Below are 24,503 nucleotides of genomic sequence, written 5' to 3'. Positions count from 1 at the left end.
GGGGTCCACACTGGGCACCGCACAGACACCCCCCCCACAAACACAGATGCTGCGATCGGGGTCCTCGCACAGCCCGCACTGACACCCCCGCTCCCCTGCACACACATGCTGCGATCGGGGTCTGCGCTGGGCACCACAGACACCCCACAAACACATACTGTGATCGGGGTCTGCACCGGGCACCGCACTGACACCCCCCCCCCAACAGGCTGCGATCGGGGTCCACACTGGGCACCCCAGACACCCCACAAACACCTACTGTGATCGGGGTCTGCACTGGGCAGTGCACAGACACCCCCTCCACACACACACGCTGTGATCGGGGTACGCGCAGGCTCGCACAGACACCCCCCAATGCACGCTGCGATCGGGGTACGTGCAGGCTCGCAAAGACACCCCCCAACACACGCTGCGACTGGGGTACGCGCAGGATCGCAAAAACACCCCCCCACACACGCTGCGATTGGGGTACGTGCAGGCTCGCCCAGACACTCCCCCCCACACACTGTAATTGGGGTATGTGCAGGCTCGCCCAGACACTCCCCCCCACACACTGTAATTGGGGTATGTGCAGGCTCGCACAGACACCCCCCCCAACATGCTGCGATCGGGGTCAGCACTGGACAGCGCACAGATACCCCCAACACATGCTGCGGTTGGGGTCTGCACAGGCTCGCACGGACACCCCCCAACACACACTGCGGTTGGGGTCTGCGCAGGCTCGCACGGACACCCCCCAACACACGCTGCGATTGGGGTACGCGCAGGCTCGCAAAAACACCCCCCCACACACACGCTGCGATCGGGGTCAGCACTGGGCAGCGCACAGACACCCCCCACCACACGCTGCGATTGGGGTACGCGCAAGCTCGCACAGACTCCCCCCCACACGCTGCGATCGGGGTCAGCACTGGGCAGCGCACAGACAGCCCCCAACACACGCTGCGACTGGGGTACGCGCAGGCTCGCACAGACACCCCCCCACACGCTGCGATCGGGGTCAGCACTGGGCAGCGCACAGACAGCCCCCAACACACGCTGCGACTGGGGTACGCGCAGGCTCGCACAGACTCCCCCCCACACGCTGCGATCGGGGTCAGCACTGGGCAGCGCACAGACACCCCCCCACACGCTGCGATCGGGGTCAGCACTGGGCAGCGCACAGACAGCCGCCAACACACGCTGCGACTGGGGTACGCGCAGGCTCGCACAGACACCCCCCCACACGCTGCGATCGGGGTCAGCACTGGGCAGCGCACAGACAGCCGCCAACACACGCTGCGACTGGGGTACGCGCAGGCTCGCACAGACTCCCCCCCACACGCTGCGATCGGGGTCAGCACTGGGCAGCGCACAGACACCCCCCCACACGCTGCGATCGGGGTCAGCACTGGGCAGCGCACAGACAGCCGCCAACACACGCTGCGACTGGGGTATGCGCAGGCTCGCACAGACACCCCCCCACACGCTGCGATCGGGGTCAGCACTGGGCAGCGCACAGACAGCCCCCAACACACGCTGCGACTGGGGTACGCGCAAGCTTGCACAGACACCCCCCCACACGCTGCGATCGGGGTCAGCACTGGGCAGCGCACAGACAGCCCCCAACACATGCTGCGACTGGGGTACGCGCAGGCTCGCACAGACTCCCCCCCACACGCTGCGATCGGGGTCAGCACTGGGCAGCGCACAGACAACCCCCAACACACGCTGCGATCGGGGTCAGCACTGGGCAGCGCACAGACAGCCCCCAACACACGCTGCGATCGGGGTCAGCACTGGGCAGCGCACAGACACCCCCCAACACACGCTGCGATTGGGGTACGCGCAGGCTCGCACAGACTCCCCCCCACACGCTGCGATCGGGGTCAGCACTGGGCAGCGCACAGACTCCCCCCCACACGCTGCGATCGGGGTCAGCACTGGGCAGCGCACAGACAGCCGCCAACACACGCTGCGACTGGGGTACGCGCAAGCTCGCACAGACTCCCCCCCACACGCTGCGATCGGGGTCAGCACTGGGCAGCGCACAGACAGCCCCCAACACACGCTGCGACTGGGGTACGCGCAGGCTCGCACAGACACCCCCGCACACACTGAGATCAAGGTTCATGCTGGGCCCACACAGACACCCCCCGCCCACGCTGTGATCAGACCCCTGCCATGATGCGACTATCAGCTGTCAGGCCTGGGAATCCCCACTCATGCCCAAGGCACACGCCCACCCTCACGCATGGTAAGAGCAGCCAGAGGGAGCTGAGACTCTTGTCCCTGTCTGTGCTGGCTGACAGACAAGCTGGAAGAGGAACACTGAGGGATGGGGGGGAGGAGGGGAAAGAACCCCATTTGCCAGCAGTTCTGGGGGAAGGGGTGGCAGTGCCCTGCAACAGGCAGCCAATCCCTGCATCTCATGGCAAGGGGCTGGCAGCCATGGCAGAAGCAGGGGAGAGGGGTAGGCAGTGCTCAAAACGTGGGAAGGGGCAAGTGGTGCTGAAAACAGGTGCTAGCACAACCTGGAGGGGGGTCAGGGAACACCCCCTGGGCAGAGCTGGGCAGGGCCTGGAGCTGCTGACTGCACATTGCTTACCGGGTGCCTGGGACAGATGCACTGACCCCACTCATGTACACATGGCCCTGCTGCAGCCATCTAGACCCCAGGGCTATGCCCTTTCCCCAGCAATACCGGCAGGTCGTGCTTGGCCTCCACACTTCTTCAGCCCTGGAACTTCTGCAGGAGAAATCCCACATGCCCCCGCCGCCCATGGCTAGGATGTATTGGCCACGGGGCGCACCGCCCACCAACCGAGTCCATTGGCCACGGTCACCCCCCCGACGACAATGGGCCAGAGCCCAATCAGCCTTGGCCCCCCCAGTGGCAAAGGGGCGCTGACCACCCCTCCCTCTGCTGTAAAGTCACAGCAGCTCCTCAGCCAGCAAGAGCTGAAGGCCAAGCCCTGGGCTTTAAGGTAGCAAAGCTGTCGCCTTCTCCATCATTCAGGGTGTGACCCGAGTGGCCAGCACCTACACCCCCAGTGTGCGAGGCCCCCAGCTGGCTGCCCAGCAGCAATGCTGATGGGGAGCCCAGCTACATCCCCGCTCCTGTCTCGCCCCACCATAGCCAGTGCCCAACAGAGGGAAAGCCTGCAAGAGATCCAGAGATCTCAGCCCCATCCCCCAGAGCAATGGAGCTGAGCTGCAAATGAGCACCCCTAACAGCCTCTCCCAGGCATGCCATAGGGGATGCTACCCAGCTGCAAGTCCTGCTGCTCCAGGCACTCCCCACCCAGGCAAGCTGCCTTGCCGGGCCAGGCCCTGCACAGACCCTCTCATCCCTGGCTGGGACACCCAGGGCCCAGGCACCATGCAGAGCCCCACCCCACCCCAGCTGGTACCCCCAGGTGCAGCCAATGCCCCGGACAAATGAGAACAGCGCACCGCAGCTGCCTGTGACCAGAACCTAGGCCCTCATCTCTGCAGGTGCCGCACCCCTGAGCCAATGATCTTCCAGTCCAAGGAGCAGAAAGGGCTGAGTCCTGCTCTCCTGAATACTGGGGAACAGGCTAGGCATCTGCGTCCGTCTGCCCCAGCAGCTGGGACGTCTGGCACCTTCCACGAGAGGCGGGGGTCTGTGCAGAGTATGCTGCAAGGGAGCCTATCTCCGGCAAGCAGTGGTGTGTTTGAGGGATGAACACAGGCATCTGTGCAGCAGCCAGTGCAACAGAGGGCCCCAGGAAGGGCCAGGCACACAGAGGAGCTAACCAGCCATAGGCACCTAATGGCGCACACGTTCCTGCGTCCACTGGCAGAGCAGGCTGGTGGTCAGGGGCCAGCAAGGTGAAGTCACCCCAGGGCAGCAGCGAGACCTAGCTCAGCAAAGTGAGAACCCAGGCATCCTGCAGCCTGGCCCAGAGCCAAGGCGTGTAAGAAGTTTCACTTTCCATGGGGCAGAGCAGGTTCGCAACAGCACCAGCCTGGCCATCTCTAGGGGCACTTATGAAGGAATTTACCTCTTCCACTTTCACACTCTCACTGATGGCAGAAGGAGGGGGGGAAGCAGCTCCCAGCGCTGACCACTGCCACCGGGCCAGGCTCTCAGAGTGCTGGGGTGGCAGGACAGGGCTGAGGCATCAGCGGCTTTGGGTCGAACATGAGCTGGCAGCTGAGCTGGCTCCAGCCTGCTTTTCACACATGCAGACTGAGCACCGCTGGGACTCAAGCCCTCAGTGTCGCCAACAAAACCAGAGATCGGCCAGGTTCCTCCACAACCGCCACAGCAGCAGCAGGCCCCAGCCACGAGCTGCACGCTTGGGGACAGTCACAAGAGGCTTGCAGAGTTCTGATGCTCCAGTGCCTCACTCAGCCAGCCCCCAACATACTTTCACACAGCCTTGGGAGTCCTAGAGACCTCCTCCCACTTCCTTTGGTCACACCACCCCCTTGGAGGAGCTGCTTCAGACTCACAGTCCATTGGGACAAGAGTCCAGCCCAGCAAAGGGCCGGGGGTGCTGAAGGTCATGTCACGCGCAGGCTTCGTTCAGCACAGAGATGAGGAGAACAAAGAGTGCTAAGCTTTGGGCGAGAATCAGAGCATATTTTAGCAATGCCCACTCCTGGGAACCCTGCCTGCATGGCCAGAGATCCCCTTGAACAGGCACACAACTCCAGCTGAGCAGGATCCAGGGAGCCTGCTCTGCAGCCCTTCAACCTCCAGAAAGAGCCTCCCCGTGGCCTGGCCAAAGCCTGGTTTGATCTGCCACCTGCGGAGCTCCGGCAGCCTGTCCACCTGCCTGTGGCCTCCAAGGTGCAGCAAGCTAGCGCCCGCTCCACACCCACAGTGACCAGGAGTGCCATTAACACACCACCCTTCGCGGAGTGGCTACTCCCTGATACGCACACTCTCAGTAGCAGACTTAGTCAGCGCCGCTCGGGACCTTAACTCAATGACAAGCTTTTCTAACAAAAGGAAAACGTGTGTGTTATTTACATCACTGGATTTTTCAGAAGGCAGTGTGACTTTTATGAAGTTAATTTTTATTTCATATTTCTTAAAAAGGGGATTGTTAATTTTTTTTCCATTTAATCTTCCCTCCAGCGTATTTTACTTAATCCCTACAAACTCTTCTAGTTTGCTACATTTGTACAAAAAACGGGCTACAGTCAGTTTGGTTTCCAATAACGTTTCCTTCCAGTTTTCAAACCTGAAGCCCTGATTTAGCTGTGACAAACCAGCACAACGACTCGACTCCTTTTCTCCACTTTATGTTTATCTTTTCTGGCAGATTGATTGACAAACAAACCTAGTCCTGACTTAACCTCTTCTGGCTCATCTTGGGTCAGGCTCTTCCAATACTGGCTCTGATGCCGTTCTTTTCAGTTTGGTTATCAGAGAAGCAATCCCATCCCAGACATCCCATTTTCTTGGCCCACACTGCTCTCTGGTCTGATCAGAGAAGCTGTGTACAGTAATCGCTCGAGGTACGTGAGGGTTGTGTTCCACACAACCCTCGCATACCTTGAACTTTGCATAAGTTGGGGAGGGCTTGGGGGATGGGTTCAGGCCTTGGGAGGTGGGCAGGAGGCACCTGCGGCCCCCACTTCCCCAGAACTCTGAGCCGGGGGAAGGGGGTTTTAGCCTAGCTGGCTGTCCGCAGTGGCAGGCAGCTAGTCAAGCTAAAAGCCTTTCCCCCACCTTCCCAGACCGGTGCCTAGGGCCTCTCTGCGAAGACGGGGGGAAGGGGCTTTTAGCCTGCCTAACTGTTCGCAGCTGCGAGAAGCTAGCCAGGCTGACAGCCCAGCAGCTTCACATGAATGCGAGTTTGGCGCAAAGTGAAGCCGCGTAAAAGGATGGTTTGTGGTACTGAATCGGGAGGAGCACTTGTTCAAACAGACACACTCTCAAAAGGATAACCTAGACTGATCCTTGCTAAAAGCGCAGTAGCCAGAGGGATGCTTGTTGCACCAGGCAAGCCCACACAGAGACTGGCGGTCCCTCATTATGTCAGATGATGGGTGGTCTCCCCTCACCAGAAAGTGGCGGGCCCCTTGTTGCTGCTTACAAACGTCGGAGGCCCTCCCCATCAACCCAGGGGGGATCAGCCCCTTCTCATCACGATGGGTGTCCCTGATAGGAGCCTCTTGCTCTAGGTGAGTCTCAATCCACCCAGCTAGAGTAACAGAGAGGTAGCCGTGTTAGTCTGTATCTTCAACAACAACAAGAAGCCCTGTGACACCTTATGGATGTACAAATACTTTGGAGCATGAGCTTTCATGGGCAAAGAGCCACTTCATCAGACTAACAAACTCTTGGGAATTCCTCAAAAAATCTTCAACACATTCTCCTCAAAGTGCCAGTCCCAGAGCCACTTGGTTATGGGTAGAACATCAAACTTCAATTATTTCCAGTGCTCACATCTCCAGAAAACTCCTTGAGAATCCCGACCGCCTGCCAACAGTACAAACCCTTGAGAAGCCAGTGTTTGAACAAGGACAAGGAAACTCCTGGTTTCTACCTTGCTCTGATTTTGGGCACGTTTGGGGTAGGCCTTGAGCAAGCTGTGGCATTTACCCAGCTGAGAGACAGCCAGAAATCAGCCCACCAGGAACGCAGCTGCAGCCCCTGTTTGTGCCTCTCAGGGACAGGAGGGAACATTTCCATGACCTCCCTTTCAACGGCCCCTTAAGACCCTGTGGTGAACATGGGCTGGGATGGGCGGGAGGAGTCAATGGCTCCTGCCTCGGGGGCTTTGCCAGGTGCTCTCCATTAGCATTACCTAGGCTGTTACTTCTCCCACCCAAAGAAACCCCACCACCTCCAAGTCTGTCCACATGGCTGACATTTCGGACATTTTGCCAGCTCGTCTCCCTTCTCCCCAGGTGTTAAAACCGGAGATCAGCAAACAGGCAGCCACACAAACAATTCAATGCTATGGGTCTGGCTGCAGGTCTTCACATGACCCAGTGCAGGGCATCAAAACCTGGACCTCAGCTGCCACTTGTACCTTCTAGGCCCTTTCCCTGCAGCACCCAGGTCAATTTTTGGACACTGTTCTCACAGCACGAAGATATAACTTGACTTCAAAATGAAACTGAAGCAGCCAGCTGGGGGCTGAGCAGCAGGTTTTTGCGAAATAGGAGATCACGCTCAGTAAAACTGGGCTTTGACAGCCAGCCTGGGTCCCTTCCCCTCACAACCCATCCATCTGGAACCATCTCCTCGTGGTCCAGCTTCATGCTAGCTCTCCCTAAGCACCAATTACAAACATTTCAGTGTCACAGTTGCACGAGAGCTAACAGCTCTTCAGGCGCCCAGCTTCAAAGAACAGCTTTTCACACGAGCTACCAACAATTGCACCGACACTCCACACTGATCCCAGTTTCATGTCTTAAAACCCAGCAGAAAGACAGGGTCTCAGCCCCACAGAGTTTACAATGGATGGCAAGCACACGAAGTGCAAATCAATCACTGCAGCCTGAGTCTGGGCCATGCTGACACCACCTACACTGGGGTGCACAAAGTGGGGGAGGGGATTTTGTAAGGGGGGGTGCAGCATGATCAACTGCTGGGTCTTAGGCTTATCCATCTCATCAAAAGGGTTGAAATATGTTACCGTTTTATGAATGTGTGCTCACATTCAGATACCAGTTAATAAATTTTTAATTCTACATACTTTTTTCTTACATGTGTCAAAAGGGGTTTGTTTTTTTCCATATGAACAAGACCAAAATGTCCATCTGTTCGGATTACATTAGACAGGCTGGGGAGCCCTGCAAACTGCAGGGATGAAAAGTAGGGCCTAACGTAAAAAGTTTGCTCACCCCAACTTAGATTACACACACTTCCTGAGTCATCAGACCCTCATTAACCCCCAACTCCCAGGCACTCAAGGTGGCCCCTTGCTAGTTGGGAGCATAACTTCTATTGTACTTTCCAAGTAAGCAACTCCCCAGAGACGGGTGCTTTTCTTTTCCCGCTGGAAAGCCCGGCTCCCGTAAACCACATTCCAACACCATGCAAGGAACAACGGTGCGTGCCCTATGAGTGTCACACCCAAACCATACCCCTTTGATTGGGTACATGGAGTGATCCTGTCAGGACCAGGATGGGAAGTAACCCCCGTGATACACAGAAGAGTGGGGAAAACCAGCAGAAGAGGAAGCCGGAAGCTAGATCAGGGTGAGCAGGGAAACCTCACGAAGGGGATCCCAGCCAGCAGGACTCTGCTGCCAGACATGCAGGAATCAGCACGAGATGGGACAACACTTTGGGCTGGGAATTTAACATTGTGCAGCAATAATGCCTTGCTGTAAGCATGCCATGCCAGAAAGGAAGGCGTCTGCATGAACATACAGAGCATGGCAGTCTGGGGCCCCAGGATGGGTGAGGGGACCAATGTTGGGGACACAGAGAGCTGACAGGGGCAGAGTCAGGGTGACCGAAGAGCAGGTGCACAGACATGCGAAGGGCTGTGCCCCAGTGCCAGGGCAGGCCCACCCAAAAGGCCAAGGCAGCAGAGGGTCGAGCCTGGCAGGGAAAGGGGGCTAGCATATGCCGAAAGGAGACGACACTGGAGTGGGGGTTGCTGGACTGGAGCTGAGATGCCACCATGATGGCAGGGAACTTGAGCTGGGCATGCCATCGCAGGACTTCATGTGAAAGGCTACTGGGAAGCACCATGGTGAGAGGGAGGACTTGCCATGAGCCAGGGAGACATCACAGTCCCAAGCAGGGCCAGGGGCTGCCATCCAGACTGGGCATGAGTGCAAACAGTTTTGTGCAGGGGCTGCTGACATGAGTGGGTCCAGATGTGCGCTGCAGGGAGGAGCAGGTGGTGCTGGTGCAAGACATACGTGGGGAACACTAGGTAGGTGTGAGGAAACCAAGGAGGAGGGCTGGCACCAAAGGGGGCAGTTCCACACATGCCTGCGTGCGAAGGGTGGCACCAGGTGGGTGCTGGGGCAGGCGAGGCTCAGGGGAGCGTGCTAAATGGGGAGGGGGCAGAGAGGGGCTGGCAAAGGGCGGGCTCTGAACGGGGTCGGGGGCTGGGACCAGCACGGGGGCGGGGGGCGCTGAACGGGGTCGGGGGCCGAAACAACGGGGAGCTGAACAACGGGGACAGCGGCGGGCGCCGCCGGCCGGGGCAGCGGGAAGGCACTGGCGCGAGACAGGCCGTTGGCACCGGGTGGGCGGGGGCGACGCGATCCGGGGGCGGCGCGAGGGGCCAGGCTGGCGCGAGCTGCCCTTTGACCTCCCTCCCCCCACCCCCAGGTGAGGGGCGGCCCCGCCCCGGGCAGCGGGGGCCGCTGTGACGCACTCGAGGCCCCCCGGCTGCGCGAGATGGGATGGGGAGGAGGGGCCGCGGCGAGCGGGAAGGAACCAACGGCCGCAGCCCCCCGCGCGCGCTCCCCCTCCTCTCTTGACGCGGGGCCGGTGGGATGGGCCCGTCCGACTCCCCCCGCGTGAGGAGGCCGAATGGGCCCGTCCCCGCCTCTCCCCTCCTCCGACGGCCACTCACAGTCTCTCCTCGTCTCCGCTCGGCGCCGCCGCCATTTTCTTCGCAGCGAAGAACCCGCGGAGAGTGAGGGGGGGCGGGGGGGAATAGACCGAGCCGGAGAGGAAACCCGGACCGACGGGTCCCGCCCCCTCTCGGCCATTGGGCAATTCTGCTGTCGCTCAAGATAGCACCTCTCGCCCATTGGCTACGCCGCGAATCCCGACGGGCGTGGCCGGCGCGCTCCCGGCGACCGTTGGAATTGGCGGGAAGCGCTGTCAGTTACGACGTTTTAAAGGGTGAGGGGCTGTGGAAGCGCGCGCGGAACCTCATTGGTCCTCGACTACCTCCTTGTGCGCCCATTGGTCTAGCAGTCCATCGGTCAGGTTCCAAAGGAGGCGGGGAGAGAGCTCAGCCTACGGAGATTTGAAATTTAACGGTTTTAACGGTTTTTTCTGTTCAACTCTAACCAAAGCTACTTCGTTCAGCGCCTCGAAAGGACCGAGCGAGGACTAGCATCCCGTCACTGCAGCTGCCTCCCCTCGCCTCAGGCACCAGCCCTGGCATGGGCATTACCACACCCACTGCATGGCCGCCTCGCCACAGCCCTCCTCCACCTCAGCCAACCCACCCAGCACAGCCTCTCACGCTACCCCACCCCGCCCCCATCTGCCCTAACACAGCCCCCTCCCACCGACCCACCTCGCCCCACCCGTCCCAGCACGGCCCCCTCCCACCGACCCACCTCGCCCCACCCATCCCAGCACGGCCCCCTCCCACCGACCCACCTCGCCCCACCCGTCCCAGCACGGCCCCCTCCCACCGACCCACCTCGCCCCACCTGTCCCAGCACGACCCCCTCACACCGACCCAACTCGCCCCATCCGTCCCAGCACGGCCCCCACCCACCGACCCACCTCGCCCCACCTGTCCCAGCACGACCCCCTCACACCAACCCAACTCGCCCCACCCGTCCCAGCACGGCCCCCTCCCACCGACCCACCTCGCCCCACCCGTCCTAGTACGGCCCCCTCCCACCGACCCACCTCGCCCCACCCGTCCCAGCACGGCCCCCTCCCACCGACCCACCTCGCCCCACCCGTCCCAGCACGGCCCCCTCCCACCGACCCACCTCGCCCCACCCGTCCCAGCACGGCCCCCTCCCACCGACCCACCTCGCCCCATCCGTCCTAGTACGGCCCCCTCCCACCGACCCACCTCGCCCCACCCGTCCTAGTACGGCCCCCTCCCACCGACCCACCTCGCCCCACCCGTCCCAGCACGGCCCCCTCACACTGACCCACCTCGCCCCATCCATCCCAGCACGACCCCCTCACACCGACCCACCTTGCCCCACCCGTCCCAGCACGGTCCCCACCTACCAACCCACCTCGCCCCACCCGTCCCAGCACGGTCCCCACCTACCGACCCACCTCGCCCTACCCGTCCCAGCACGGCCCCTTCACACCGACCCACCTCGCCCCACCCGTCCCAGCACGACCCCCTCACATCGACCCACCCGTCCCAGCATGACCCCCTCACATCGACCCACCTCGCTCCACCCGTCCCAGCACGACCCCCTCACACCGACCCACCTCGCCCCACCCGTCCCAGCACGGTCCCCACCCACCGACCCACCTCGCCCCACCCGTCCTAGCACGGCCCCCTCCCACCAACCCACCTCGCCCCACCCGTCCCAGCACGACCCCCTCACACTGACCCACCTCGCCCCACCCGTCCCAGCACGGCCCCCTCCCACCGACCCACCTCGCCGCACCCGTCCCAGCACGGCCCCCTCACACCGACCCACCCGTCCCAGCACGGCCCCCTCACACTGACCCACCTCGCCCCACCCGTCCCAGCACGGCCCCCTCCCACAAGCCCACCCCGCCCCACCCGTCCCAGCACGGCCTCCTCCCACCAACCCACCTCGCCCCACCCGTCCCAGCACGGCCCCCTCCCACCGACCCACCTCGCCCCACCCGTCCCACCACGGCCCCCTCCCACAGACCCACCTCGCCCCACCCGTCCCAGCACGACCCCCTCCCACCGACCCACCCCGCCCCACCCGTCCCAGCACGGCCCCCTCCCACCGACCCACCCCGCCCCACCCGTCCCAGCACGGCCCCCTCACACTGACCCACCTCGCCCCACCCGTCCCAGCACAGCCCCCTCACACCGACCCACCTTGCCCCCAACAGAGCCCCCTCACACCGACCCACCTCGCCCCCACCTGCCCCAACAGAGCCCCCTCACACTGACCCACCTCGCCCCCACCTGAACCAGCACAGGCCCCTCACACCGACCCACCCTGCCCCCACCTCCCCCAGCACAGCCCCTCACACCGACCTACCCCGCCCCACCTACCCCAGCGCAGCCCCTCACACCGATCCACCTCATGCGACCTGTCCCAGCACAGCCCCCTCACACCGACCCACGTCACCTCCACCTATCCCAGCACAGCCTCTCACACCGACCCACCTCCCCCGATCAACCCCAGCACAGCCCCCTCACACCGACCCCCCTCGCCCCCAGCTATCCCAGCACAGCCCCCTCACACCGACCCACCTCGCCCTGACACATCCCAGCACAGCCCCTCACACCTACCCACCTCGCCCCCACTTATCCCAGCACATCCCCCTCCCGCCAACCCACCTCGCCCTGACCTGTCCCAGCAGAGTCCCTGACACCGACCCACCTCGCCCCGACCTACCCCAGCACAGCCCCCTCCTGCCAACCCATCCCAGAACAGGCCCCTCACGCCGACCCACCTCGCCCCGACCTACCACAGCACAGCCCCCATCCCGTCCCAGAACAGCCCCCTCACGCCGACCCACCTCATGTCAGCCCCCTCATGCCATCCCACCCCAGCATGTCCCCCTTCCACTAACTCACCCCGTTGTGGTAGCCATTGCGTCAACCCACCTCATGCCAATCCTACCCCAGCATGGCACCCCTTGTATCAGCAGCAGGATTTTTGCACCAACTCACCCCAGCATGGCTGCCCCATCATGCACCAAGGTACCATTGTGTCAATCCATGTGATCAATGCCTCCACCACGCAACAGCCCATCTGAGCATGGGCGCCACCTTGAGCCAACCCACCCCTGTACAGTGCCCATTGCGCCAACCAACCCCAGCATGGCCAGTCTCAACCCCAACACAGCACCCATCATGCAGGCTTACCCCAGTAGGGCTGCCCCGTCCAGGATCCAGAAAATGATTCTGGAGATTTCTGGGCAGGGGCCCTGAGTCTTTCCCCGGAGGAGAGGGGTCAGGGCCTGCTCTGCATCCTCCAGGGCCTGCAGAGACTCTTGTATAATGTAGGCAGTCTGGCATGGAGTGCGCTGGCACACGACTTTCTTTGCTGCCTCAAGGGCTCCGATATGATCGGCGGCTCTTTTTTTTTTCCTGCAAGATGCCCCTGATCTGCTGGAGTTCTACCAGGACCTTCTCCAGACCTGGAACCTCTTCTCGGCAACCAGGTGTGTTGTGGCCACTGAGGGGGCAGATCTCCTCATGGACCCTCTGTTATATAATCCATTCTTACACCTGCAGGCAGTGGAGTCTCCCTCAGTGCTCTGAGGGTTGGTCTTGGCAGCATCCACCCAGGGCAGAGACCTCCTGGAGTGCATTGATGGGAGAGCTGGGTGGTCCCCAGGCTCTCAGTTGCTGAATAGGGTTCTCCACCCTTTGCACCCTGCTGCATGTACTCCAGGAGGTGCAAGTGGCATTGTTGTTTTCCTTGCTCACCTTCCTGCAGTGAACCGTGCAAGAGGTCCTCCCCTGCCTCCCACTGCAAACCCTCTGGCCCTTCTTCTTGGGCCCCTGTTGCGCAAGCATCTGGCTGCACTTCTCCCCTCACCTCTTCACAGAATCACAGGGCTGGAAGGGACCTCAGGAGGTCATCTAGTTCAGCCCCCTGCTTCAAGCAGGATCAACCCCCACTAAGTCATCCCAGCCAGGACCTTGTCCAGCCGGGACTTAAAAACCTCAAGGGATGGAGAATCCATCACCTCTCTAGGCAACACATTCCAGTGCTTCACCGCCCGCCTGGTGAAGTAGTTTTTCCTAATATCTACACCTACACCTCCCCCTCTTCAACTTCAGCCCATTGCTCCTTGTTCTGCCATCTGACATCACTGAGAACAGTTTCTCTCCATCCTCTTTAGAGCTCCCCTTCAGGAAGTTGAAGGCTGCTATTAAATCGCCTCTAAGTCTTCTCTTCTGTAAACTAAACAAGCCCAAATCCCTCAGCCTATCCTCATAGGTCTTGTGCTCCAGCCCCTTAATCACTTTTGTTGCCCTCTGCTGAACCTGCTCCAGCAAATCCACATCCTTTTTATACTGGGGGGCCCAAAACTGGACACAATATTCCAGATGTGGCCTCACCAGTGCCGAATAAAGAGGAATAGCTACTTCTGTAGATCTGCTGGAAATGCTCCTCCTAATGCACCCTAGTATGCTGTTAGCCTTCTTAGCTACAAGGGCGCACTGTTTACTCATATCCAGCCTTTCATCCACCATAACCCCTAGGTACCTTTCCATTGTACTGCTCCTGAGCCAGTTGGTCCCCAGCCTGTAACGATGTCTGGGATTCTTCCGCCCCAGGTACAGGACTCTACACGTCTCCTTATTGAACTACATCAGATTTCTTTTGGCCCAGTCCTCCAATTTATCCAGGTCACTCTGGATTCTCTCTCTACCCTCCAACAAATCGACCTCTCCCCCTAGTTTTGTGTCATCCGCAAACTTGCTGAGGGTGCAATCCAGTCCCTCATCCAGGTCATTAATAAAGATGTTGAATAACATCGACCCCAGAACCAAGCCTTGCAGCACTCCGCTTGAAACAGACCGCCATCCACATATTGACCCATTGACCACTACCCGTTGGGCCCGACCATCAAGCCAGTTATGCGCACCTCATCTGCGGCCCCCTGCAGGCACAGGACCTCCTCATCCACCAGCCCCAGCCCTCGCTAAGGTGGCCATCCATAGCACCAGAAGAACAATGCTGCATGTGGCGAGGGGCCCTATTGCCACTCCTCCCTCGTCTCATGTCCCCCAGCAGAGTTCCTCTGGGCGGCATCCACTGACTCCCTACGCAGCTTTGGGGAGCAGTGAGCACTGTCTGGGGTTCTCTGTTCCAGATCCCGATCTGGTTCCCTCATTTTACACTGTGACCTGCACCCTAGACCCTGTTAAAAAAAAAAAAAAAAAAAGTCATGCCAAGGCTGTTGTCTCCCAAAACCACCTCCCTTGCCGTAGTCACCCACTTGTTCTACCATGCCCTTCTGGTGCACTGCCTACCCCCATGACTCTACAGTCACACTCAGAATACTGCCCTCCTGCCTGGGTCTCACACTCCCAGTGCCTGCCTCCCTGTGGCTGCCCTTACACCAAAGCCTCCACTGTTCATCAGAGAAATGCTGCTGCACCAGCTCCAAGCCTGGCCTTGGAGGCTGGCCTCAGATACCATATCGTGCGTCCTGTGGCTGCAGGGTTTGTGGCTGATGGCACCCTGCCAGTGAGTGAGAAACCTGCCCTCCTGGCTATGCCATCCACTGAGATGACGCTCATGGACCAGCGCCAGAACACTCAGAATGCCCCGCTTGTCTGCAGGGTGCCAGCCTTCTGGTCGGTAACAATCCCGATTCAGCCGGACCCTCTGGCTAGATAGGCTGTGCCTGCCTATGGTGCAAGGCACTGGGACAAAGGTGGGGCTGGGGGAGCCAGGACTCCTGGGTTCTGTCCCTGGCTACTGGAGGAGGGTGGGCTCTTGTGGGTCAGAGAAGGGGCCGGCACCCCTGCAGTTAAACAGAGCACCTGTCCCAAACAGCTATTAACCCCACACCCAGATATATCCCCTCAACTGACACCCACAGAGGGTAAAGGACCCATGTCCCATTCTTTGTCTTCTGAGCCAATCAGCCCTAAATGGTTGTGGCGGGGGAGGGGGGCGTTCAGCCTCCCCCCCCCACCTCCCCGGAAGAGAGCGATGAGATGAGCTGCACTTTAATTGGCCTCACAACAGCTGCCTCAAGCTAATCCCTCTGCATTTAATTTCTGCCTGTTCTCCTGGTCCCTGTGGGAGTGTACCAGTGATTATAACCCCCACCCTCAGAGCCTGTCCCCCAGGCACTGGGTGCCAGGGGCTGGCTGGGGTGGTTGGCCCCACAACTGGAGTAGGGACCCGCAAAGCAGGACTTCCTGGATTTACCCCCCTCAGTTCCTGGGAGGGGCACCTTGCCCGTATCTCGTTGGAGCTCTGCCCAGCCCCTCCTGTCCGCTGCCCAGAGCTGATGAAAGTGCTAAAACGGGCATCCTTCACTCTCATCCTGAGTGTGGGAATATGGGGCAGGAGGTCACAGTGCCATGGGGCTGGTATGGTGGGGAAAAAAGTGACCCCAAATAGCCTCAGTCCCAGTTCATGGCCCTCTGCTGGCCCAGCCCTGGGCTCTCCAACCCTGCCAGTGCCTTTCACTCCTGACCTGCAGCTCCTGCAAACCAAGTCTGGAAATTCCGCCAGCCCTGGTGGTGCCCAGTTTTTTTGACCCACAGACACTGCCAGTCCAGCCCTGCCCACTCCAACCCTGCTGGTGCCACTGACTCCTGACCCACAGCCCTCACCAGACCAGCCCCAGGTTCCCACAACAGCTCCATGCCCTGCACACTCCTGCTAATCTCTGTCAGCACAAACTCCCGATTTAGCCCTAATCCCTGTTCCTGGAGGTGATCTCCCCTAGCTCCTGTGGGGATTTGGCCCATGGCTCCCCTGTGGGTTGGCAGGGCCAGAGCACGTTGGTAGAGAGGGAAGGGTGTTAGAGGCTGATTGCAACTCCAAATTATCCACTGCAAAGGCTGCTGGGAGGTGTAGTGCCAGGCTGGCTCCCCTCCCCCTAGCTCCAGGGTTCGGAGTGACGTGGTGACATCTAGAGGCAAACTGGCAGCTGTGTAGAGCCCAGAGTAGCAGGAGAGGTGTGAGGTGGTGGTAGGGACCCAGTATGGAGCCCCTGAGCAGGATCTTCTGCTCAGGCAGGTCCCCAGCGGGACCTCCTCAGACCCACGTGGGGCAGGTTGCAAGATGGGCAGTAGCAAAGTGGGCCAGTACCGGAGTGCCTAGCCAACTGGGGCCAACTCTGAGGGAGACGATAAGGCAGGCGCCATGGTGAGACAGAGCAGGCAGATCATAAGACAGAGTGGGGAGGATGGCAGTGGGGGTGGGGTGGCAGGACGGATCTCTAGGTGGGGCAGATGGCAGTGGGGGTGGGGTGGCAGGATGGATCTCTGGGTGGGGCAGATGGCAGTGGGGGTGGGGTGGCAGGACGGATCTCTGGGTGGGGCAGGTGGCAGGACAGATCACAGGGTGGGGCAGGTGGCAGTGGGGGTGGGGTGGCAGGACGAATCACAGGGTGGGGAAGATGGCAGTGGGGGTGGGGTGGCAGGACGGATCTCTGGGTGGGGCAGAACACAGTGGGGGGTGGGGTGGCAGGACGGATCTCTGGGTGGGGCAGATCGCGGGGTCAGTGGCAAAGCAGGTCCGATCAAGGGGCAGGGGTGATCACAGCGTGAATGGCAAGGCAGAGTGGATGGTGATGTGGGACCCATTGTGTGGTGGGGCCCGCTGCTCAGTACAAGGGGCTGTGATGGGGTTCAGGGGTCCCCCTGCACTGCACCCCGTCTGCTGGCAGGATTGACTCTCACTCAGCAGGTACAACAGAAGGTTTATTAGGCAACAGATACCCAGTTTCTCCCAGAAGCGACAGCACAGCAGCCCAAGACAGTCCTTCCAACCCGTCCTGGGGAGAAGACCCCGAGGGGTGCCCCTCTGGGGTGTAGCTTCCCCCTCCTCTCGCTGGCTGCCTTCCAGCTCCTCTTTCCCCGCTTCCTAACTGCCGCCCCCGATTCAAAACTCAGCTCAGCTCCTCCCTCCTCTTTGTTCAGGCAGAGGTGTTACCTGCCAGTTGTAGCCCCAGGGTCACCCTTAGCCACTGGGAGCTGCTGCTAGCCTCAGACATCCAGCCTGACTCACACATGCACTCCCCCCACTCCATCACAGGGGCTCATTCACATTGCAGGAAACTCAGGCAGATGAGGCAACTGGTTGCCAGCTCTAAGGTGGGCTGGTGCATTACAGCCAATGCTCACTGCCTGTCCTTATGCTAAGCAGACCAGGGCTTGCCCAAGGAAATGCTCAACCAGCACATGGTCAGCCTGCAGAACTCCCTGCCACAGGACATTGTGCTGGGGTGGCTGGGCAGCAAGGAATAAGCGAAGTCCCAGGGGGTTCCAGCACTGGCCTCTAGCCAGGATGGCCAAGGATGCAGCCCCCACCTGGGCTGAGCCCATGGTTCTGACATCTAGGAGGGGAAGTCAGGTGGCTCACACATAATGGCTCTGTTTTGTTTGCTTCCTCTGAGGCTCTGTCTCCCCACGCCATTAGAGAGAGGACTCCCGTCCTCGCCTAGCCAGGGAGCCGTTGAGTTCCTGGCCCCATGTCTCTGCGGAGGGGAACAGGCAACTGTTTATTATCTGTCCATCTTAGTTCACGCTGGTGGCTTTGGGCAGCTTGGTCCCTCCACCCCCACCATGTCTCATATCCTGTGGCCCACATGGTTTCAGCCCTGCCAACGAGGCCAGCCAGACATGCCAGGGCTGGGCTAGCAGGGGCTGTGGTTTGGGAGTGAGGGGCACCAGGACAGCTGGGGAAATGGAGATTTGGGGGGGGTCTGTCCAAGGATATGTGGGCGGGCCCAGAGATTCTGCCGTTAGCTGCTTTTCCTCCAAGACCCTCTAAGTAAGAGTTTGTCCTGTTGGTCTGTGAGTCACCTCCCATGTCTCTCCCCACAAAGCTAAGGCTTAATCAGGGCTTGGGTGTGATTAGTCTTTGGCAAAGCCGCTTGGCTCTGCTGCTAAGCCCGTCTTTGCAGCCCCTGGGCTGTGCTGGGCGCGGCACAGCCGGGGGATAAGCCCAGCTCAGCTGAGCTTTCCAGTTTTAGGGGCGATTAAGGAAGGAGCCAGTGTTAACTGGGGCAAAGACAGATCCCACTGCCCCTCCCTGCATGGTTCAGAGTGCCCCCGACGCCATAGTGTATAAAAGACCCCTCTCTGGGCCCTTCTGCCACTTGCTGCCACCCACCATGGCCCCCCCATCCATCTGAGTGCTCAGCGACACAGGACTGGGGTGAGTGCATGCACAGAAACACTCCCTCTCCATCAGCAGCCGCTGGTGTGCCTGGTGCTAGCAGGTTGCGTGTCTGTCCATCTGTCCACTCACCAGCTCTGTTTGTCTGCGTGTTGGTCTCCGTACACGATCTCCTTTCTGTAAACACGTCTCCATTCCTCCCAGAGCTTCTCCATCTGCCCACTACCCCTGCCTGCACCCATTGCCACACACACACCTTGCCTTCTGCCCCACCCATTCCTGCAGCCATGCACAAGACGCGTGAATTGCAGGACGACCTCCCAGAGGACTTTTTCATCCCAGTGCCTCTGGATACGAGCAATCTGACTGCACTGAGCCCTTTCGTGGTGCCACAGACACACCTGGGCACCCCAGCCGTCTTCATGGCCATGTCGGCCTTCATGTTTCTGCTCATCGTCTTGGGGATGCCTATCAACATCCTCACCATCTTCTGCACGGCCAAGTACAAGAAGCTGCGCTCCCACCTCAACTACATCCTGGTCAACCTGGCAGTGGCTAACCTGCTGGTGGTCTGTGTTGGCTCCACCACAGCCTTCTACAGCTTCTCCCAGATGTACTTTGCCCTGGGCCCAACAGCCTGCAAGATTGAGGGATTCGCTGCCACCTTAGGGGGTGAGTTGGGCTTTACTATGGGGTCAGGGGCACTCTCAGGGCTGGGTGAGTGGGGCTGTACTATGGGGTCAGGGCTGGGGGAGCCCACGGCTGGGCTGGCAGGGACTGCGGGTCTGGATTTATGGGTACCAGCAGGGCTGGGGAGCAGAGCTGCATTAAGTGGGACTGTAAGTTGAAGGCATGGGCTTGGGGGTGGATGAGATCTGTGCTGCCCTCAGGCTCTTCTCCTCAGGCATGGTGAGTCTCTGGTCTCTGGCCGTAGTGGCCTTTGAGCGATTCCTGGTGATCTGCAAACCCCTGGGAAACTTCACATTCCGTGGCACCCATGCCATTATCGGCTGCCTGGCCACGTGGGTCTTTGGCATAGTGGCATCCGCACCGCCCCTCTTTGGATGGAGCCGGTATGTGTCAGCAGGGGCAGCCCGGGGCTGGGCTGGCAGTGGTGCAGATTGGCGGTGGGGGTCTGGTGGCACAGGGCAGGGCTGGGCTGGTGGTGGTGCAGATTGAGGAGGGGGGGCTGGTGGCACAGGACAGGGCTGGGCTGGCATGGTGCAGATTGGGGGTGGGGGGACTGGTGGCACAGGGCAAGGCTGGGCTGGCAGTGGTGCAGATTGGGGGTGGGGGGGCTAGTGGCACAGGGCAGGGCTGGTCTGCAAGTGGTGCAGATTGGGGGTGAGGGAGGCTGGTGGCACAGGGCAGGGCTGGGCTGGCAGTGGTGCAGATTGGGGGTGAGGGGGTCTGGTGGCACAGGGCAGGGCTGGGCTGGCAGTGGCTGCAGATTGGAGGTGAGGGGGGCTGGTGGCACAGGGCAGGGCTGGGCTGGCAGTGGTGCAGATTGGAGGTGAGCGGGGCTGGTGGCACAGGGCAGGGCTGGGCTGGCAGTGGTGCAGATTGGAGGTGAGCGGGGCTGGTGGCACAGGGCAGGGCTGGGCTGGCAGTGGTGCAGATTGGGGGTGGGAGTCTGGTGGTGCAGGGCTGGGCTGGCAGTGGCTGCAGTTTGGGCTGGGGGGCTGGTGGCACAGGGCAGGGCTGAGCTGGCAGTGCCTGAAGTTTGGGAGGTGGGGGGCTGGTGGCACAGGGCAGGGCTGGGCTGGCAGTGGCTGCAGTTTGGGGTGGGGGGCTGGTGGCACAGGGAATGGCTGGGCTGGCAGTGGTGCAGATTGGGGGTGGGAGTCTGGTGGTGCAGGGCTGGGCTGGCAGTGGCTGCAGTTTGGGCTGGGGGGGCTGGTGGTACAGGGCAGGGCTGGGCTGGCAATGGCTGCAGATTGGGGGTGGGGGGCTGGTGGCACAGGGCAGGGCTGGGCTGGCAGTGCCTGAAGTTTGGGAGGTGGGGGGCTGGTGGCACAGGGCAGGGCTGGGCTGGCAATGGCTGCAGTTTGGGGTGGGGGGGCTGGTGGCACAGGGCAGGGCTGGGCTGGCAGTGGTGCAGATTGGGGGTGGGGGGCTGGTGGCACAGGGCAGGGCTGGGCTGGCAGTGGTGCAGATTGGGGGTGGGGGGCTGGTGGCACAGGGCAGGGCTGGGCTGGCAGTGGTGCAGATTGGGGGTGGGGGGCTGGTGGCACAGGGCAGGGCTGGGCTGGCAGTGGTGCAGATTGGGGGTGGGGGGCTGGTGGCACAGGGCAGGGCTGGGCTGGCAGTGGTGCAGATTGGGGGTGGGGGGCTGGTGGCACAGGGAATGGCTGGGCTGGCAGTGGTGCAGATTGGGGGTGGGAGTCTGGTGGTGCAGGGCTGGGCTGGCAGTGCCTGAAGTTTGGGAGGTGGGGGGCTGGTGGCACAGGGCAGGGCTGGGCTGGCAGTGGTGCAGATTGGGGGTGGGGGGCTGGTGGCACAGGGCAGGGCTGGGCTGGCAGTGGTGCAGATTGGGGGTGGGGGGCTGGTGGCACAGGGCAGGGCTGGGCTGGCAGTGGTGCAGATTGGGGGTGGGGGGCTGGTGGCACAGGGCAGGGCTGGGCTGGCAGTGGTGCAGATTGGGGGTGGGGGGCTGGTGGCACAGGGCAGGGCTGGGCTGGCAGTGGTGCAGATTGGGGGTGGGGGGCTGGTGGCACAGGGCAGGGCTGGGCTGGCAGTGCCTGAAGTTTGGGAGGTGGGGGGCTGGTGGCACAGGGCAGGGCTGGGCTGGCAGTGGTGCAGATTGGGGGTGGGGGGCTGGTGGCACAGGGCAGGGCTGGGCTGGCAGTGGTGCAGATTGGGGGTGGGGGGCTGGTGGCACAGGGCAGGGCTGGGCTGGCAGTGCCTGAAGTTTGGGAGGTGGGGGGCTGGTGGCACAGGGCAGGGCTGGGCTGGCAGTGGTGCAGATTGGGGGTGGGGGGCTGGTGGCACAGGGCAGGGCTGGGCTGGCAGTGGTGCAGATTGGGGGTGGGGGGCTGGTGGCACAGGGCAGGGCTGGGCTCACAGCTGTCTGTGTCTGTTCTCAGGTACATCCCAGAAGGGTTGCAGTGCTCGTGCGGCCCTGACTGGTACACAACCAACAACAAATGGAACAATGAGTCCTACGTGATCTTCCTCTTTTGCTTCTGCTTTGGGGTCCCCCTCGCTGTCATCATCTTCTCCTACGGTCGCCTGTTGCTGACACTGCGTGCTGTGAGTCACCCCTGCTGCCACAGGGCCCCTTGAGTCCTTGCTCGCCTCCAGAGGTCACCCTAGCTCCTCCCAGCACAGATACCCCCACATGACGCTGCTCCACTGAACCTGCACTGTCATGGGCCTTCCCCCGACTGCTTCTGCCACCATGGGAACCCCTCCCTCCTGCCAGTGCACAGACCACCTCCACACTCAATTGGCAGGGGTTTCCCCCTCCATCCCTGCCCCCCAACTAGTACATGTCTCTCTGTCAGTGCAAGGACCCTCCACCCCACCAGCATGGGGAACACCCAACATTCCCACCATGAGGCTACCCTAGCTCCTTTCCTTTCACATTGCCCCACAGGAAGGGGGAACCTCTGTGGGGTGTCTGCCAGGGGGTGGGAGGAGGGTGCTGCAGACCCCTTGGAGCAGGTGGCGGGTGGGGCTTGGATCCCCAACCCAGGGCAGTGGTTCCCAAGCTTGGGGCAGTGGGTGTTAGTGGTGAGGCAGAGGTGGGGACTGCTTCAGTCTGACACGCACAGGGCACAGCAAGTGTGGTCTGAACCCACTTTATTGAGGCTTTATAGAGCAGGGATGGGATAGGCAGACCTGGGACATGCCCCTTCCCCCTCCCAGGGACTGGGGGTCCCATGAGTGTGGTGGATTAGGGCTGGACCCACTGATGTGGCAGAGGGCTGACTCTACCAATATGGCAGAGCCGAGTGAATGCAGGTGGGTCCATGTGCTGGGTGAGGCCTCCTGAGGTGCCAGCTGCATTTCCTGCACTGAATAAGGTGGGCACCCGCAGCGTGGTTGCTATAATCCACAGATGAGGCCAGGCCCCACACAATGGCTATTGTGCCCCACAGATCAGGGCAGGCCCCACACCATGGCTGCCATGCCCCACAGGAGAGCGTGGGCCCCTCAAAATGGCTACATGCCCCACAGATCAGGACTGGCACCATGCAGTGGCCACCCCTGCCTCCCATCAGTGAGGGCAGATCCTAGGCAATGGTGGACCTCCTCCCCCACAAGCCAGTGTAGGTCCCACACAATCTGTCTTGTGCCATGGATGAAGGCAGGCCCCAGGCAATGGCCGCTGAACCCCGCAGCTGAGGTTGGGCTCTAGGTAATGGCCGCCAGACCCCACCAGTGAAGCCAGGCCCCTGGTAATGACTGCTGTGCCATGTGGCTGAGGGTGCCCCTCGGATGAGGGTGGCCCACACCTAGGCCCCATCCCTACCCAATGCCTCTGCCCCCCAGGTGGCGAAGCAGCAGGAGCAGTCAGCCACAACGCAGAAGGCTGAGCGAGAGGTGACCAAGATGGTGGTGGTGATGGTGGCTGGGTTCCTGGTGTGCTGGCTGCCCTACGCCTCCTTCGCGCTGTGGGTGGTGACGCACCGTGGGGAGCCCTTCGATGTGCGCCTGGCCTCTGTCCCTGCAGTCTTCTCCAAGGCCTCCACCGTCTATAATCCTGTCATTTACGTCTTCATGAACAAGCAGGTATGCGCCATGCTGGGTGGTGGCACTGTGGGGGTCTGGGATGGGGTAGGGAGACTGGCCTGGCGGGTCTGGGATAGGATGGGATAGGCAGGGGAGCTGAGCTGGAGCCGGAAGAGCATGCCAGGGAGGCTGGGAGGGCTGAGAAAGCAAGTGGGGGGCTGGGAGTAGGGCAAGGATTCGCCAGGGAGTGAGCTGGGAGAAAAGAGAGGGGGAGTTAGTCGGGTCTCTGCCCCCCCCGGCCCTGCTGACTCCGCTCTCTTGCAGTTCCGCTCCTGCCTGCTCAAGCTGCTGTTCTGTGGCCGCATCCCCTTTGGGGAGGACGACGACATCTCAGGGTCCTCGCAGGCCACCCAGGTCTCATCTGTCTCCTCCAGCCAGGTGTCCCCGGCATAGCCCCAGGACATCCCAGCAGGCCCTGCTCCGGGGCCCCCACGCGAAGAAATCCCAACATGCCCTGCTCCCACCCATCTGCCCCTGGGCAGTCCTCCTAAGTATCCCAGAATGCACTGGGGACACAGCAAGCACCCTGGGTTCTGCCCCACTTGCTGGTCTCTGCCTTGGTGGGTGGGAGCTCCAAGATCCAATGGAAGTGATCGGGAAAGCTCTGGGCCACTTACAGCCCCTCTACTGCACCCCAACCAGGTTGAACCTGGGTCCTTACCTCCCTGGTGACTCAGCAGATGGAGCCGGGGGATGAATGACAGGAGACCCCATGTCCTCCTGACCCACATTGGCTAGACTCCACCTCCATGGCCCCAGGGACAGACTCGTCAGGGCGCGTGCGTGCCACACGCACTAGATTGTTGTATATTGTAAATACAAGCCCAGTCATTACCTTCCTGTGCGCTAATTACCCCCCCAGTTGTAATTAATTACCCCCAGTCTAATTAACCCCCTGTGGCTATGGTTAATTACCCCCATGTCACTCGGTTAAATAAATGCATGCACTGGAAATGCAGTTTCAGCTCCCAGCGTGAAGGCCGTTTATTAGCCGGGGCTGTGCTGGGGATATCACCTGGGGAGCTGTGGGAGGGTCCCTCTGCAGAGGGAGCAGCAGCAACCCAGCCCCAAAGATCCCTGATGTGAGCCACACAGCTTGTGGGGGGAGGCACTTGAGACAAGGGGCCTTCCTC

General features: G+C 61.1%; 2 protein-coding genes across 3 annotated transcripts in view; one reads left to right on the top strand and one right to left on the bottom strand.

The window, feature by feature from the left end:
* MECP2 (methyl-CpG binding protein 2) overlaps window positions 1–9,581 on the bottom strand; it is a 33,419-nt gene extending 23,838 nt beyond the window's left edge. For both annotated transcript variants that reach the window (XR_012648508.1, XM_075016873.1), the window contains exon 1: window positions 9,513–9,581. Coding sequence is in view for 1 of the 2 variants with exons in the window: in XM_075016873.1 (XP_074872974.1) it covers window positions 9,513–9,547 (35 nt within the window). In the remaining variant the exon portion in view is untranslated. The remainder of the gene's footprint in view (window positions 1–9,512) is intronic.
* Window positions 9,582–18,920: 9,339 nt separating this feature from the next.
* Window positions 18,921–24,301, top strand: LOC142024715 (blue-sensitive opsin). Its single transcript, XM_075016874.1, has 5 exons — window positions 18,921–19,305; window positions 19,538–19,706; window positions 21,720–21,885; window positions 23,131–23,370; window positions 23,635–24,301. Exons 1-5 carry the CDS (start codon window positions 18,921–18,923, stop codon window positions 23,761–23,763), a joined length of 1,089 nt encoding a protein of 362 aa, XP_074872975.1. The 3' UTR covers window positions 23,764–24,301.
* The last annotated feature ends 202 nt before the right edge of the window (window positions 24,302–24,503 follow it).

The sequence above is a fragment of the Carettochelys insculpta genome, chromosome 22, assembly GCF_033958435.1.
Source record: "Carettochelys insculpta isolate YL-2023 chromosome 22, ASM3395843v1, whole genome shotgun sequence".
NCBI classification, from domain to species: domain Eukaryota; kingdom Metazoa; phylum Chordata; order Testudines; family Carettochelyidae; genus Carettochelys; species Carettochelys insculpta.
The sequence above is the reverse complement of the archived record's forward strand: the minus strand, read 5'-3'. Positions and strand labels throughout refer to the sequence as shown.